Source organism: Ostrinia nubilalis, chromosome 7 (assembly GCF_963855985.1).
Source record: "Ostrinia nubilalis chromosome 7, ilOstNubi1.1, whole genome shotgun sequence".
NCBI classification, from domain to species: Eukaryota; Metazoa; Arthropoda; class Insecta; order Lepidoptera; family Crambidae; genus Ostrinia; species Ostrinia nubilalis.
In genome coordinates this window covers 9,996,162-10,015,000 of record NC_087094.1, presented here as the reverse complement: position 1 = coordinate 10,015,000, position 18,839 = coordinate 9,996,162, and the positions used below count along the sequence as shown (strand labels likewise).

General features: G+C 36.1%; 1 protein-coding gene across 1 annotated transcript in view; it reads right to left on the bottom strand.

Annotated features, from left to right (window-relative positions):
- The window catches only part of LOC135073262 (carbonic anhydrase-related protein 10-like), a 37,192-nt gene that overhangs the window by 2,935 nt on the left and 15,418 nt on the right, over positions 1-18,839 (bottom strand). The window contains exons 3-8 of the mRNA XM_063967373.1: positions 12,461-12,511; positions 5,976-6,112; positions 4,565-4,756; positions 2,988-3,083; positions 2,363-2,429; positions 1,638-1,792 (exon numbers count right to left, since the gene is read on the bottom strand). Coding sequence (XP_063823443.1) covers positions 1,638-1,792; positions 2,363-2,429; positions 2,988-3,083; positions 4,565-4,756; positions 5,976-6,112; positions 12,461-12,511 — 698 coding nt within the window. The remainder of the gene's footprint in view (positions 1-1,637; positions 1,793-2,362; positions 2,430-2,987; positions 3,084-4,564; positions 4,757-5,975; positions 6,113-12,460; positions 12,512-18,839) is intronic.

The window sequence follows — 18,839 nt, the reverse complement described above, 5'->3', positions numbered from 1 at the left end:
TGTGCGCCAAGCCACCGAAGTAGTTAACTGTGGACATAACTAACACACGAAAAGATTTCACGTTATTACCCGCGCCAGGTAAAGTTCTAAACTAACCTGACCTGACACAAGCGGGCACATTAGATCGCGTTTCGGGCGACCACATGGCGCTCACTCAAGTCCCCACGAGATTGCAAGCAGTTTCCACTAGCACTTAATTTTCCCACCAACAAACGGAAAACATAAACAATGATTTATAATAACAGCCACACAACGCGCCACTTTCAGTTTACTTTTAACACGTACATAATTCACGGCGGAGTCTTTGTCTAAAGGCGAGGGACGTGAGTTGTTTATTTACGTGAGCACAAATGAAAATGTTATTACGCCGGCCTCGACCACGACTCATAGAATAGCGCGCGCTAGATGCGGCAAGTTCAAGGGCGAAAGAGTCTTGATACTTTTCAAAAGTTTTACAAACATTTTTTCAGGCAACTTTTTGTAATTTTATTTTTCCCGCGGCATACCCGGTTTTCCAACACTAACGAGTTCCGCGAAAGGAGCGGAACCGTGAAAAGGGATAGTCCGATGCACGGATGAAAAAAATTCATACCAGTATGATCTCTAATGCGTTTGTTTTATCTATCAAGTGATAATCCTCGTAGTGCGGCAAAGCAGTTAGGCAAACACGCTATGCAAATAGGGTGAACTTGATACTTGGACGGATGCAACCCGACCGCCCATATTGATTACACAACCAACTTGGCGGATTCTTGACTTTGACTGAGAGTTGTACAACAATCCGTCTGCAAATTGCTGTATACATAAGATTGTGTACGTTTGTACGAACACGCTAACAAGGTTAATTATAGCGTTGTGTTGGTATCACTTTCAGTATGTAGCCGTATTATAGAGCTACATTGTAGGCATTGTTATAGCAAATTGATCAAAATTCTAAAGGTCTAAATGAAAGGTGTGCTGAGGGGTTTAAATTTCATTTAAGCCAGTAATATCGTATCCTGAGCTCGTATAAGAAATTAATACAAAAATCAATGTAACATATTTTGGAAATATTTTGGAACAATAAAACGTTTATCTAAACTTGATATTTTGATTGTTACTATGCCATGCCAGATTAAAGGTCGGTAAGTTACTACTATGCCAAAATGAAATTCAGATTTTTTCCAGAACTTTAGACAACCATTGTTTAGTTTGAAGGGAGCGTTATGAAGTCGGTCCTAATTAGTTTCCTTTATTCTTATCGTAACGCGAACTGAGTCTAAAGTCATACTTATAACTTAGAAGTTTTCGCATTGAATTGAAATAAAAAATTAAAAGTACTTTACAGTACTTTAGTGCTTAGCCAGACTACAATATAGTACAGCCATCACAGCCATCGCTGTTAAAGCTGCTTTGTAATCTTGATGTGCGTAGGCGAGGAACATAACTCGCAGTTCTCATGGCCATTGGGTCAGCAAAGTTCTCGAGCGCCCAGAGGACGAGAATATTTTATAATTGTGGACAGGACTCCCACTCGATGGACGAAATCGCGAAGCACCTGAATGTAGGCAGCGCAACACCGGTCGTTGTAAACCTTTGTCCAGCAGTGAACGTCATTTTACTGAAACGAATAAACGAAGCTTGCTGTGCTGTCATACCTGTTGCTTAGTGATGTAAATGGGCTTGTTGACGATGACCCACGTGACAGTCTCGAAGCAGGCGGGCGCGGTGGTGGAGCCGTCGTACGTCATGTAGTAGTCCGTGTCCGGCAGCAGGCCGCGGACTGACAGCTTGTTCACCGGCATCTCGGCTCCTAGACATCATCATCATCGTCATTATCAGGTCATGTAGTCTTCACTGCTGGCTTCATCATCATGAGGTCGTGCAAGAGTCAGCCTACTCTAATTTACCAGACAAATAGAAGATTTGGCCTTTTTACTTTCAGGACGTCTATGAACAGACTTTCTTTCTTTCAAATATATAAATTATATGTTTTTATAAAAAAAAAAATATTTACAAAAAATATAATTATTTATAAAAAAATATGATTAATTATAAAAAAAATATTTATGAAAAAAGTACGTTCAATCATTTGATTCACTCTTTTTTTCATTATAACGATCTAAGTATCGGACTGTCAGTCGCTGTCCGACCTCTGCCGCGAACGGACGTCTAAAGTATTAGTGAAGTAATAGTGTTAATATATGGCTTTACGCTGCTGGAGCGAATACAGGTCAGTACAAAGTTATTTTATTGTAATAAAAATTACAAAATTTATTCTAGATTACGAACAAACTAACTTGGAAAAAAGTTCAGTATGCTAGCACATCAGATCTACGCTGAAATTGCCGCAATGTTTAGATATTAGATGTGTCATTCTTACCTCCGTATTTTATATTCTCTAACTCCTCTGTCAATATCCTCAATTCAGGATTCGATAAATCCCCGAGCTGCAACAACACGTAGGTTAACGTTTTGTCCATTCATTTCTACAAACAAGATCATTAATTTTACAGTACTTAACTAATTAGACTACAGTTAAACAACACAAAACTATTTTCCAACAATTAATCGTGAGGGTGATGCTTTGTTTTAGGTCAACAAAAATGACTTGGCGATATAGTTTACGGCGCTCATTTAGTTCTTAATTTGAACTAATAGCTTTAGCGGGTAATCCAATGGGGCGCAGAAAATTCCAATTTCCTTAATTAACCTGAGTTCGGGCGAAGGCAACTGAAAGGTGCGGCTTGATGCCGTTCTATAACATCAATTACACGAAGTGCACCACCAATTTTTCGAACTTGCAAATCACGGTAATACAAAACACTTAAAATCTTTCATGGTAAGATTACAGACGCTATCATTATTGTAATAAACCACTGAAAAATATTGTCGCTTTTGTGTTGTTCCATACTGAAAGTAATAAAAATATCAACACTAATAACGAAACTAATAATACGTTGTAACAAAACTTTTAATATTCCACTCGTGTGACTTTATCAATTTACCTGTAATAGTAGCGATATTGACACGATACCCTGAGCTTTGTGTAGAGCTTCGGAGAAGTTTGAATAGAGCTGCGAATTGAAACCGAATATTTGGATCTGTAACAAACAAATTGAGTCATATGTAGGAAAATGAAGTGTGAACGCTTTGTACGGGATAACGTACGAGTGCGTGGAAAAACGCGTGATTTTCGCTTGGAATTTGTCACATAAATAAACAGAGGCGCGCTTGAGTTGTTCGTCGGGATTACATTTGGGATTTGAGCGTCTCGGTCTGGGCTCGGCGAGGCGGTGCGTGCGAAAACAGCTGTTACGCGCTTTACACGCTCACGAACAGCCACTGATAACATTTTGATGGCTGCTCAGACAATTGTTGCTTCGTTTTACGTGTTTTTGCAAGGAGATTGCCTAAAATCAGTTTTGTGGGAATTGTCAATAAGAATTGTTGAGTTTAATATTTTATGTAACATGTAAAGTACTGTAACTTTGTAAAAGATTAGCCTATCAGCTAAATGCTGTCCATGGCTGTAATCTTGCAAAGTTTCATCACAATCTGTTCAGTAGTTCTTGCATGAAGGATTACCAAACATCCATTCATCGATCCACACTTGCGTTTGTTCAAATTGCTATAGTAATAGTAAATTTTAAGTAACATACTGAGATATACCTATAGATTTCCAATTAGACCAAGTCAGTATTCTGAATATTTCATCAATAAAGTGATTGGTATTTGTATTTACTATTCATGAGTGCGTCTGCAAGCAATTAACAGTACACGTACTGGGTTGTTTACATAAGTACCTACTTGGAATCTATAGCCTTATACTGTTAGGACACAGAACAGCTTACCTAATTTGATTCCCAAAGGTAGTACAACAAAACTTTATGAATGATAAATTAATTTGCCGAAATTATGACAGCAGAGCTTTATTAAATTTGTGGTGCGAAAATTGTAATTTATTATCAATGAAACTGTATCGCTAACAATGCTAATTAGTCTAAACTAGTTTACTAAATATGCTTTAAATAGTATTATTAGCTGTGTCATCATCAAAACACAATTAAAATATATTTGTGTACGATGTTTTTAACCGCGATTCATGGATTGATCGTCATTTGGAGCTAATTAAAATGCTCGTGTAACTAAATGAGATATCGATACAAATAGCAACCAAATTATGTGTTACTCTAATCTGAAGAAAAAATGTGTGTTGCAGTACTTATGCTGATGAACTACGTAGTTCCTTCATCATCATCATCACCATTTCAACCATAGGACGTCCACTACTGAATATAGGCCTCCCCCAATGATTTCCACTATGACCGGTTGGTGGCGGCCTGCATCCTGATGCATGCATGACGTAGTTTCTTTCCTTCTCCAAGTACACACACATGCCTATACAACTTTTTATGGGCTTCTAAATCTATCTTTGACTGCAAAGTGGAATATCGTGACTCAGATTAGTCTCTGCTTTTCAGTAAATTGTCATAAATCTTACGTACAAAATCTATGGGCAATTCTTTTGTAACTACGAGTACATAGGTAGTCAATGTAAGTCATACAACAGTTGTAAACCTACCTCTGCAGGGAAGGAGTATCCATTGATGGCGTGTTCGGATCCGAACTGGTCGTGGAGTCCATAGTGTATGTGGATTTCATGAAACTGGTACTTGTAGGACAGCGGGCCCCCGGTGATATTGATGTGGTGCCGCGTTTCATTCTCCACCGTGAAGATCACCGAGTGACCCGTGTTCGTTATCAACCCATTTATCTGTTTAAAAACAAGGTCATAAGAATCAAAATTGAATACGTTTCTTTTTAGGAGACTTCAAAAAAGGGGAAGGTTCGAAATTCGACTATTTGTTTTTTTTTTTAATTTAATAGACTATTTCCCTAAAACTTCATAATGTAACAAACAAAAAGTGATAGATACTTGTTTTTACTATACAATGCGCTATATAAAAGCACTTCAGTCCACTGTCATGAAAAGAGCCCTTTAGGATTGCAAACAACCCGTCTCTTTAATGAACTTCAGTAGCAAGCAATGGCTTCATTAAAAATAATTAAAATTACAAAGAACAACACTTCTCGCTGAAATAAAATGAAACACTTACATAATCATAACGTAAACAAATTGTATAATGATACAAACATGTATTTATTAATATACCAAACCTGTGTGTGCAGTATACTAATTTTGGCTTACGGTGCTTGGAACTTGTTAACACTTTCTATTTATAACATGTTATGTATGTGTAGAAAATAAATATACAAATTAATAAAGCAAACAGTCATATTTGAAACTAGCCTAATCTCCAAAAAATAAAACCTACCTACCTAATAACTATAGAGATAGTATATTCAATACACGACAGCGATTAGCTATGGACACAATAGCTTCGTGGAGGGACATGCTCCGGAAGACGTGGCACGACCTTACCAAATTGGAGCTATGACCTCGAAGGTCACCGGGGCACGGGGAATGTGGATTGTGGACTAATGAATATTGAAAACATTACATAATCGCCGATTTTAGAATGAAATTAGTTTTCATTGAGACTACTGAAAAAAGCCTTTTAAAGTTTGATGTCAAAAAAGTCTTCCTTCTCGGGCTTAGAAAGCTCAAAGCTATCTATTTAGGTATTCTATCAAAGTAAAACAAGCCTATAAATAGGGCATTTATAGGCTTAGACATAGGCTTTTTTGCCCCGTTGTTTTCACCATTATCAGAATTAATGCCTATGGAAGGTAACCTAATATTTGATGATAACGCGAAATCGTCATGCTTATCTCTATTATCATGAACTGGATGGATCAGTAGAGGGATGCTTTACTAAACTTTCAGTTTGTTGTTATCAAGTTGTGAGCTTCAAATCAAAATATAACTACTTATCAAAAGACATCAACTTTTAAAATACTTTTAAGTTATCGCTAAATTCGCTTTGCTTCTTTTAGCATTTTTGTAGTAATTTAATATTAAAATACCTTACCCTATGTTTATCTATGTGTAAAAATCGAAGGTTGGGATCGAAGAGCAGCTTGTCGGGCTCCAAGTTGACCGGCGACTGCCGCCGGCCTTTGTTGCACAGCGACCATTCCGGGTTGATCAGGCCCCAGAAGGCTGGACCTGCACAAATAGCAATATGTTTACGACAGCACATCAAGCTAACCTACTAATCCAGCTGTAATTTGTGCAAAAGAGTATCTATAATTAGATATTTCGGTGCTACGAAAAAAAGAAACGGTTCCAAACTAATGTACTTTTGAAAAAATCTATTACTGCTTTGATAAAACTTGAAGCCACAAGTAGCATTTTGGAAAATAATCTTCTTATTCGTCTGCGGTGGCTAAATTAATCTTGACCATCAGTTCTTATTCACAGTCCCTTTGCATTACCTCAAGTTTTGACAAAGCTTGATCTATTCATATTTTGAAGTTACTTCTTGTTTATCCATCTTTACCAACTGCAAACTAATCTACCATCGAAACACCTAGAGCCTAGGCTGTAATATACCACAGCACATTTCGATTGTAATGAATAATTTAAAGCCATAACTAGCGTCTGCCCGAGGCTTACAGCGCTGAATTTGATCTGTCATTCGGCCGCAGAATGACTTTATCGCGCCGCCCTGGGACACGTAATAATCCGAATGAGAAGTGTACTTATGTCTTCTCATCTTAGCTTCAAGATGTTATTGGTTGGGCTGGACACATTCATTAGTAGGTATACCTAGTACATATCTATAACATTGTTTTCATAGACTCGTACAGGGGCAGAGATGTCCCTTGTTGGATAAAAGTTATACAAATAAACCGTGTTTTTAGATCGATGATCTCGATTTACGTGCGGATTAAGTAAGTGTTTCTTATTTTTGGCCTAAGTAGTAAGTCCCGTAGCCTAAGCAATGCACCTAATTTAAAAAAAAATGCTAATTAATTGCTGCAACCACAAGAAAATCACAAAAGATCAGAACCATAAAGTCTTTGTCTAGGAAATCTCTACATATTGATCAAAGAAGAAAGCAGTAAATAGACAAAACATCCCTTTATGTTCGAACATTAATATTGGTACCGTAGAATGGGGTTACTTTGGCCAATTTTGAACTTTGAAGGTCCATATCTTTTAAATTTGTGGGTGTAAAAGCATATAAAAAAAGTCTAATAATCGGTTTTTATATAGTACTCTCGATTCGTGTAATAAAAAATGAAAAAATATAGCTCAATTTTGAGAGAAAAAAAATAGAAAGTATGTGATCAAAGCTAAAAGAAGAATGGGGTTACTTTGATATCCCCAGATTTTATTGCGTAAATAGAAAGTAACCACAATTATAATACCAATAGATTTAAAAAAATCAAAATCTGCCAACGGGATAAATAGTTATTGACATTTTTGTCATATGGGGTAACTTTGATCTAGTAAAAGTCATCAAATAATTAACAGTATTTCGTTACTAAAATGTTGGTATTAAAATTTTAGCATTCAATCAGTATTATTTATTGATTTTACGAACGAAAAGAACTTAGAAATAGTTAAACTTTACAAAATAAATTTTAAAAAATAATTATAAAAATAATTTGTCTTAAAAAAATCAAAAATATTAAATTTATGCATCAATCCCAACTAATATTATAAATGCGAAAGTAACTCTGTCTGTCTGTCTGTCTGTTACGCTTTCCCGCTTAAACCTCGCAACCGATTTTGATGAAATTTGGCATAGAGATAGTTTGAGTCCCGGGAAAGAACATAGGATAGTTTTTATCCCGGTTTTTGAAACAGGGACGCGCGCGATAAAGTTTTTCTGTGACAGACAAAATTCCACGCGGGCGAAGCCGCGGGCGGAAAGCTAGTACAATAAGAAAAGTCATATAAATTCACTTAAGTCATACAAGTTCTGCAATATCAATATAAAAAAAATTGGACACATTCAACGTTACTATCCAGAATTGCAAAAGGCTTTGGTTTTGGCAGGTAGATTAATTATTTCACTTCTCCTAATTTCAGATATATCATCGCGAACCAATTTGAATTCTTTTTTATATTCCAAAAATTTGAAACCTTCGACTACCAGTGGATATTACCATTTAAAGAGGAGTATAGTCTCTGGGGATAATTTGATCATTTTTGATCAATCTCGCACCATATACCCTATCAATGACACCCCGCATCAAACAAACTCAAGTCATTCCATTATCTTTGAAGTTAGAAAAACATTAAGCACTGTATGGGATAATCGATCATAGGCCTCATGATGGAGTATATCTAGAAATTTCATTTTACTATCACATAAATAAGTACACATGAAGTTTTGCAACACAATTATTTAGCTATAAATAAAGAATAATATTATATTAACCTTTTTTAATTAAAATTATAGGCGAATTTCCCGCGTGTTCTCAAAAAAGGAATTGACAGTTCTTCAGTGTTACTAATCTAAAAAAAAAACTACCAAATTGCGTTTCGTTTTACGCAATTCGTGATTTTATACAAAATGGAAGTTTCGATCAAAGTCATCCCGTGATTCAAAGTAACCCCATTCTACGGTACCTAATTCACCACCGTAAAATCAATACAAAACAAAAAACAAAATATGTTGGATTTAATCCAACATTCCAGCCTAATGAACTTACACTTATTAACTTGATAGTTAAAACCACCGCGCGTTAATTACGAGCGGCCAACGTTCATCCATCAGTCGCCTTTCATACTTCATTATTTTCATTTCTACCCAATGAATACATTAAATCGTACATTTTCAAATGCCATCCCGAACAGCAGTATTATTTTGTACTAACTTTAAACATGAAAGTTTCGCCGGCCATCATGTAACAGTGGGCTCTACGTGAAGTGACGTAAGTGCAAAAAGGCTTTTTTCTATTAGCCTCTATTAAGGACCTCTATAACTATAACTCTATTTAGGTGAAAAGTTATTTGAAAATCAATATAGTACCATTTGTGTTGATGAAATCCTCACTTTTTCATTGTTTTCTATTTACTCGTATTCCATAGTATTGATCAAATGATGTGGTGTTTGTAAAATAATATCCGCCTAAAATTGGCCATTTTGCACTTACACTTTTTTGCGCAGATTGTCAATACACAGGATTATGCTGTGAACGCTGCTCATGTTCATTATATCAGATGGAACAGAATATGAACATGTTTATAGTTCTGACAATAACCTTATTTCAGCTTATTTGGTTAACATTCCACATTGTTAAATACGCGATTTTACAGTTAAGATACTAATTAAGAGGTGTAAAATAATATAACTTTGCTTTTTAATATTTTTTGTCTTGGCAGTGCCTGTTTAAGCAACACACTCTACTCGTACGAATACAAGAGATATTGCTACCTAAATTAATGCGTTTTGTTCTTAAAATCCACGTAAAAGTACGACCTGAATCATGTATTGGCCGTTTTCGTTACCGGCGACGGGGCAAGTTTGCCCGCAACGTTCGTTCGAGGTATTTCAATATAGGGCCGCGCGAAAGTAGCCAAAGTGCTTCATGGTTTTATTATTTATGACCTTGAAAATTGCATGAGTAAGCCGGCGCAGCGGTTGCGGTCACGCCCACTTTATGGCCACGCGTTAAGCGAACTTACCATTACCATTATTGCAAAGCGCTTTTTTTGCTTTTGGCACTACTTTAGGAGGGAATTAGGTGAAATTGTCTCTTCTTTTGTTTTATACGCAAAAGTAGAAATAAGTAGCGGCTTAAACGAGTTCCTTTAAACTCTTTGTTGAGTAGATTTATTATGGTGCTCTACAGTTTGTAGAAAACAGCGGAACTATTAGCATACATTTCTAAAAACTTACAGCTGCTCGGGATTAGGTTTTAAGGTGAAATTTAAATGTTTTGCGCGTTGTATTGTACTTCTACGAACTCGCAATACCATTACACATTATTTTTATCAAACAAAGAAATGAACATCAACTTAGACACTAGCTTTTTCTTGCGGTTTAGCCCTCGTATATTTAAACAAATGGTAGCTCTTGTGCTAATCAGATCTTAAATTAGTGCTTATAAATACAAAGTTTCTCATTATAAATATCCAAAAAGATCCATCCAGTAAGTAGTTGACGTCAAGAATAACAAATTTTCATCCGTCTTCCTTAACTTTCGTGTTCATTACATTAAAAATGTTACTTTGATGTAACCTACTCTACTTTTAAGGCAATGACATCTTTTTTAGACTAATTAGTAATTATTAAAATTGAAAAAATATTTTATGAATTAAAGATTCGTTTGTAATAAGTAGGGGGAGGCTGAGGAGAGTTGTAACAGAAGTGAATTATCACAAAACCGATTTCTCTGCGCCTGTGACAGTTAGCGAGCTGACAGTTTTACGCAAACTGTGGAGTGTCAAAAGAACAACGAATTTGCGATGTTGCTGGCTCCATAAATAGCGTAATGTTTAGAAATTGTTTCTTTATTACAACCTACCTCTGTTACTAACGCCCGTATTCACAAACGTTACTATGAGGTCTTACAGTGCGCGTGGACCCACCGGGTGACACACGAACAAATCACAAAGCTTCACTTAAACAAGCATCGTTAGTGAGTACGGGCGTAACTCTCCTCGGACTCCCCTAGGTATGTCCTAAAAATTCTTCAACTATTCGACTTGTCGCATAACGTGAGCCCTAATGAGATCACTAATGCCCGTGAATATTTCAGCGAACGCGACCGCACGCAAGCGCACGTCACTCGCCAGAACTCTGCGCTACACGTGATTGGACAAGGTAAGTTTTCTTTTTCTTTGATTTTATATAGTTTTAGTAAGTTTTCTTGTGTTTGTTTATTTTAGTAAAACTTCCTCACAAAAAGTTAACTCACTAGTTTATTTAAGTAGTATCTAAACCTACTCGTATGTATTGTTCACTCTCTAAAAAGTTAGGTATGTTTATTTATTTATTTGTTAAGTGGGTTGCAGTCTACGATGGCACATATCTTCCCTGTAAGTGCCTATTCACTCTCGCCTTGAAATTCATAAATAAATAAAGGTTATTATCACACCTATGATTAGAATTATTTTAATTATTTTATCTGGCAGTATGACAATATACGACGCGCTTGTTAAAATAATGTGATATGAAGTCAAATTTCTACCTGCGCTTGCAAATTATTCGTAAAGTGCTCATAGATTTAAAACTTTTTTGATACCTCTAACTTTTACGTTTCGGTTTTTTCAGTCTAGTAAACATTCAGCATTTCAAAGTTTCCTAACATATCGGGCAATAAACATTATGTATGATCGAACAGAGGTGAAATAGTTCAAAGTCAAAGTAAATTATGTGAAAGTGAAAACTCAGTCAGCACCAACTAGGGATATTAGAAAAAATATACACCTGAATAACTTTCATCTTTACTTTGCTTACTTTGACCTTTACTGAATCGGTTATCTAGACAATTCAAAAATCTAGTAAGTTTAAGAATACGTCTGATTGCAAAACCTACTGCTTTTCAGTAATATTTTTATCGTTTCTCACGAAAATAGTTCACATAACCGTTGTAACTATTTATATAAAAATATTACACAAAAAAACCTCAAGAAAAATTCAAGAAAAGATATGTATAAGTAAGCCGGATGACACGATAACGCAACTCAAATTTGCTAGTAAAGGTAATACGAATGCATGATAAATCGCCCGTATAAATTCCACGTCACGTAAAACTGGCAAAATGTTATCGGCCAGAGAAATTGATACGCTCACAAACGAATGTTCTGCGGCCCGCCACATTGATGCAATGAATTTTTTATTCACATTCTTATAAACGTTTATACAGGGCGTCCCTATAATGGCACGACAGTGTATTTGAGATTTACTACAAAACTTTCAGAAAATCATAACACGTTTCAATTGAAAGTTGTATTAAATAGGAGATGTGTGATTTACTTCTATGATTTATTTATCAGTTACACTCTAAAATATGAATAATCTTGCCTGTTCTTATTTATAACCAGTATTAGTAGCAAATGAAATGAGACTCGGATAATCTGTATCCTAAACTACCTTCTACCAGACCCATGTTAGTTTATCTGAAAGGTCAATAGCTAAGCTATTTTCAGATTCAGCCTGTGACGCCGCGACGACTTGCCATTTTTTGGGACAGCCTGTTATATTAATGCCACTAAAATATATAAATACCGTCTCTGTCAATATGACGGGCAATAAACGGCCTTTGAACATGAAAATTCTCATTACAGTTATTAACATTTGGATTTTATAATTTCGGTTTAATAATTTGGTGTAGGTAAATATTGCTTGATTGCTTTCACATTTGGTAGCAATACCGACCTAATGAGGGCAGGTAATCTTGATCTGACAATCACTTAGCCCATTTCAGACCACGTATTACACGATCAGCGGGGTCAACCACAAATTGGTGCTGAGTTGAGCAATTACGTTCAAACTGCATTATTGCAGCCATACATAAGCTGCATAGAGAGCAGTGGCTGTATAGCGCTCACCTGAAATCCCGTCGTAGGTCCACCATTCCTCCCAGCTGACGCCACTCACGGCTGCAATCAAACCAAATCTAATTAAGTCTGCACAATTCTCATTATGAACATTAGCACTCGTCACTTTTACTCGTGGCCACGTATTAATTTTAGGTAAAAGATAATGAAACATGGGAATGTATTTGGAAATGAAGTTACGTAAAAATTTATAATGCTATACAGATTGTAGGAATACCTACATTTTCTGCAGTGAAGCTTATCGTGTTTCACATAAAGACAAACAGTTAAGTAAATGAAGCAGGTTATGCCAGTAACTTTCGAAATGAGTGTTAACTATACGAATATAATTATTAAGAGAAATATGAAGTTTACGTATTCGTTTTGTATAAGTATTTTATACAGCTTTAAACATTTCGAAGTCGAAGTAAGTACCTACCTATCTAATTCCCTTAAAGCAAAGATACTAATTGTTCAGTCTGAAAGATTTTCGCCATCTATGTAGTAAGATTTTGTGCCAGTATTGTTTTCCAGCACAAAGACTTATTTTTACTTTTAAAATAATACTCGAACCAAACGATCAATCGAAGTGCCGTTTATTGTTCTTGACTTCAGTTTTATCTTTTTACATTTGCCAACTCAATGAAAATGAAATCAATGGGCCAATGAGTTGGAAGATCGCTATTCTTTAGAAACAAAACGTTCCTTGAAAAGAGCTCCGACAACGTCACTTTTCAGCAAGAAATTTACTGGACAAACGGTAAATATAGCTTTCAGAAAGCAATTCATATTTTTCAAGGATACCTACTAATGATTTCCGAAGTAAAATTTGTTCATCGTTATGATTATAATTGACTAGAGCGAGATATAAAATGATGCATAACATATTACCAATACTATTAATACCTTATTTAGGTTTCAAATAATAAGACCGAAAAAGTAAAAACAAAAGTTGTAAATAATCAATTGAAAATTGTAAAACAATAACATAGACTATTAAATTGTTATGCCTGATTTCAATTAAAATTTTATCGCACAAATTGACTTAAACACTCAACCAAACACTTTATTAAATTGCTGACTATTCGTGGCTATAAATTGTTAATTATACTGTAACTAATTGCCTCATGAGTAATTGTTACAAAACACGATACGTTATTCGTCAAACTAATTTGCATATAACGTTCGTTGAACAAACAATTTAAAAAATAAGCCATGTAATGATTTCACTGAAATTCCAGAATAATTATAAGATAATGATAATTATAAAATTGCAAGCAATTAAGTTAAGCACTCAGTCGGAGTTCTAAGGGCATAATTATTGGAGCCCAAAATTAAAGCTACTTTAAACTCATTCATCGTAATGTTTGCATTGTAATTAGTGCAGGATTTTATTCCCAAAAAGACATCGATTCAATCAACGCAATATCAAAATTGATTACAATGTCATATTTATTTGCCAGCTTCTATTTTACAATTCTGAATTATACAACACGGTACATATAAATTTTATTTTACGAGTATACTGTGATTCGGACGACATTTTAAATTGAAAATTGCCCAACATCGATAGTTATGAAATTGATAAAGTCAATAAAATGTTAACGTGATCCGGTAAATTCGCAACTTACCTACTCCAAAGAAAAAATTTCATCTCAAAGTAAAAATGAAGTCTTGTTCTTAATTAAATCTCGTTAAAAACTATCAAAGGCAACATAATAAAAAACTGCGATGTGCTTTTCATATATTCATGTGCAAGATCGAACTAAACCGGTACATGGGCGACGGCAATTGCTTACCATCAGGTGATCCGTCTGCTCGTTTGCCTCCTATCACATAAAAAAAAAAAAAAAAAAAAAACCACAGTCAATTCTTCCAGTTTCTCAAAATTTCCACAACAACAAAAACCTAACTGAAACAATAGAAAGTCACAGCGGAAAACTGTAGCGACACAACATTAACCGAAGTGCAGTCGAAATACAGCTACCGATCTCAAAACTTACTCGATACACGCCTGATTTATGTTTTTAATTTAAATTTTTGCATCCGCCAGGCGAAGTTCGCCGCGGACGCGCCGCCTGCATCACAAATATACGTTACACTAGGCCAGGGGCCAGCACAACTGCATACAGATACATGACATTAATTTGTCAAGATATTTATTGTTCTGAGATCTGCGAGTTTGTGAGGGCTAAGGCCCAGAACAGATGGTGAAACGCAACTGCAACGAAACTGCAACTGCTAGTTACTTTTGAGTTGCATCTAAGTTTCTGCCATAGCGTCCGTTGAGAGACCACACGCGACCAGTTTCAGTTTCAGTTTCATTCATCAGAATCATCACATAGTTGCAGTTTCGTTGCAGTTGCGTTTCACCGTCTGTTCTGGGCCTAAGTCAGACTTTTGATGTCTTCAAGAAGCAGCCAGACGATATTGCCCGTAGTCCAATCTTGATGTTTGATGAAATTGCGTTAAAAGCAAATTCGGCTCACCTAAACTTTGTCTGCCTTGCTAGTTCAAAAGTGCCCATTACTTTTATCATAGGAAATTTATCAATGCCATGTTGCTAGTTCTAATGCCTTTTCGTTCATATTTAACAGCTATTTTCACTAATACAAATCACAACAAAGCTAAACAACTAGTCAGACTAGCCCTTGCACCAGAGCGTTCGGCTACAGCGCCATTCGATACGGCTTGAGCGAACTGTCGACTTTTAATCTTTTAATGCTACTCAACGAACTTCAACGACGGGGCACGCTTCCGCTTATTTAAAATATCGAGGCACGTGAAACAGTGCCGATTTTTTAAGTCCCAATTGAAAAGAGCCTAACTGGCTTTTGTGGATTGGAGAAATGACGTGAGGCTGTATTTTTTGGATGTTTGCAGCTTAACCCGATTTCAGGCCATACTATTATCCTAGGCTTTTTAGTGAATCGTAAAGTTTGTAAAACAGTATGATAAAATTTTGAAATTCAGTGAAACAAAACATTAAAATGTAAGGCCCATAATATCAGTTAATATACAAACATAATAACTTCGTCATCTCAGTCAAACTGACATTTCTAGCATTTTCTAATAACGCTACAGAAATACAGAACTGTATCACTGAATACATATTCGTGAGTAGGATAACATCGGAAGCATGGACACTATGGACAGTAGTAAGCAGTAAGCACTAAGCAGAACTCAGTGCGGCCTACGGCAACTTTACCGGTGCGTGCCACACCTGCGCCGCGGCAATCTATGAGTTATTGGACTTGGGAATAGATGCCCTACGTCATAAGGATTAAACCTGTGCTTGAATTGCAGAGTATTCGAGTATTAGGCTAGCAGAGTTTGGCTTGGATGGTTGGATCTTGATCCTTTTTCTTTATAAGACTTAAGAGAGAACTTAAAAAACAGTTGTCAAAATCGTCTTATACCTACCTATACGTATAAAAAAACTACTGTTCCTACGTGTATAAAAAAACTCTGCTTTACGTTGCACAAATATCCACAGCTTAAATTAAAAAATGTACATAGTAAGTAATCAGCTACGAGCAAATCTCTAAATGGCTAACGAAACCTTTGCAGACCTACACTGCACCACCTGCGCTACAGTTATCCTTTAAGTCTACTAAACACGAGAATGAAGTGCGCCTAGGTCATTTTACTTGGGTAAAATTAAAACCGTGTATTCAATTCCGGGTAATTGTTCCAAAATGTCAAAAAAGGGGAAAATGGACCTTTCTAAACTACATACATAATGGCCTTTATTGAAAGAGTAGTACTATTTAGGTACATACTATATTTAGAGCTCTTACGGAATATTTTATATTAAAAAATATCAAAGCATCATTATGTCAATCAGGTTAATGAATAAAGTTTCGCTAAATACTTTTAACTGGTGATATAAGGGAATGGTTTCTCTACCAAAGCGAAGGTGTGTGATATATTTGAGCAAATCTATTAGAAGTTGACGATGTTTATTGATTCACAAATACACGTGACAATAGCGATACTCAACAATCGAGTATATGTGTGGGTAATACCTTTATCAAAACAAGCTTATTGGTTTGAATTGTTTTAGAACTTTAGTTGTCGCTGTGATACGATTTGTCATTTCAGGTTACAAGGTCTACCTCCATGTTCAAATACCTACTGATTCCTATCTGTTACAAAGTTTTTATGATGTCTTCCATGATATAAAACGATGAAAAATCTATTGGCTTGGCTACTCGTATTAAATGCATTGTCTTACTCGTATTTCGCCGTAACATATTTACTTCTTCTAATTAAACTTAACCTACCTAACTATTATACCAAAAATTCATATCAGCTGCTTAAGCGTAAATACTTAACAAACAAAAAATGAATTTACTTACAGGTAAATACAAATAAATCAACTAACAATTTGTAGAATCAAATTCCTACCCAGAACCACCAAGTTCAACAATAAATGTGTGCTCATTTCCGCAAACCCCAAAACATTCCAACGTGAAATCTGCAGATAAAGCTAAAATGCCTTTCTTGAACCGCCGGAGTCTAGCAACATGACGGTGCATAAAACGTGTATGAAACAAACGTAAGATTGAATTTTTATGCATTGTTGCATTCTGCAGACGCGGTTCGTACGTGGGGCCCGAAAGTGCTTGCGTCACATCAGTGTCTGTTCCGTAGGTTCACCTCAGACACCCGCTCTCCTCTCTCGTCTCTCACAACAGAACAATTAACGCATCAAGAAATCAGAATTAAATCAACGTGTAGCGTTATCACTTCAAAGGTATTGATGTCGCAATCAAAATGTTGAAAACGCGAGCAATTCGCTGCCGGCGAACTCCACAAAGAGCTTCAACCATGCATCGGAAATGAATCAGTTTCCGTTTTGAGTGAGTCAAATGATATATCTGTCTGATGGGGTGCATCGTAAACGGGACTCTGCTGCTGGTGGAATAGTGTTCAATACGCTGTGTTTGGTGAAATTTAAACAGGAAGCACTACTTGTGGTGACACGTTGTACCTTTCGTTTTAAGTACTAGTAAGTCTGTAGTAGTCGTAGTAGAAGAATAAGTGTTTCAATTGAATTCTGTGAGACGTGTCTAAGTGCGGTGAACTGCTTTGGAGTGAGGTATAAGTTGTGAAACAAATGGAAATGTCATCGTATGGAATAAAATCACGTGGAAAATAGGCAATTTCACGGTGCATTGGATGTTCTTTGCGTGGCGTGTGCAAGTGTGCAGTGCTCGGTGGCTCGGTGCCCGCATCACAAAAGCTTCGCTGGCGCGAATAATTTTAATCGTGAGCACTTCTGCTTTTTCAGAACTCTGATATGCCGCGACACATATCGAGAATTGCAGTCAATTTCTGCCTATATTTTCACGGTCCAATTACTTTATTATTTCTGTTGAAGATTTGAATACTCTTTGTAGAAATTGTTTTATGATTTCGGTATTAATTATGATGTTAGTAAATCAGTCAAGTCGGGTAAAATAAATGACATTTAATCCCATAATGGCATGAGTGTTAAATACCTATTATACTTAGGGAATCTCATACCCTGTAACACCACAACCACAAGGCAGCTCGTAAACTAACCAGGGTTATTACTGCTTATATAATAAGTACTCAGTAGTATAGGTATAGTAAATAATAGGGGTAAAGGTTTAAGGTTCGGCCAAACCAACGCGATCAACCGGCGTGCAGCGATGGCGATCAATGCATTTAGGTCTGGTCGCCATCGCTGCACGCCGGCTAATCGCGCTGTGATCGCATTGGTTTGGTCGAACCCTTAGTTACACCGCTTCAAAGTTTAATATTTACGACTTTAGGTAAATTAAAGCTGTGTTGTCAAACAAGTTCCTTTAAACATAAAGATAAGTTTGAGATCAATCACCGAACCAAAACTATAAAATCATAATAATTCCACAATGAAGTGCTGATTAACAAATACCAATAACTTCGAATGTGTTTTGAAATCACACAATATTAATATCTCAATCACTGATATCTCTGCTAACGTCAAGCGTTCACGCTAGCGATAATTAAGGCATTTCTGCGCGATCCGACCACTTGATAAGCGCATTACCAATTACTGTTAACTACAATCAGTATTGACGTGGCCTAAAGCGACACGCATCGTAAATAACGTATGCAGTTTCAGGCCCAACCGAATTGTCGGAAAAAGGCAGCGCAATTTGTACAACACAATTAATACAAATTACTTTTGATAGCATCAATTAACTAATCTGAATTAACGTGGTGTCTATTATAATGAAACATGTACAGATAAATAAAACATGGTTACTGGATTTTGCTAAGTAATTACTATTGTAAGCATACTAATATTACATTACTTTCGACTTTTCGTACCTACTCGTACGCGTGTTAGTAAAAATTCTACATAAATAAAATAGAT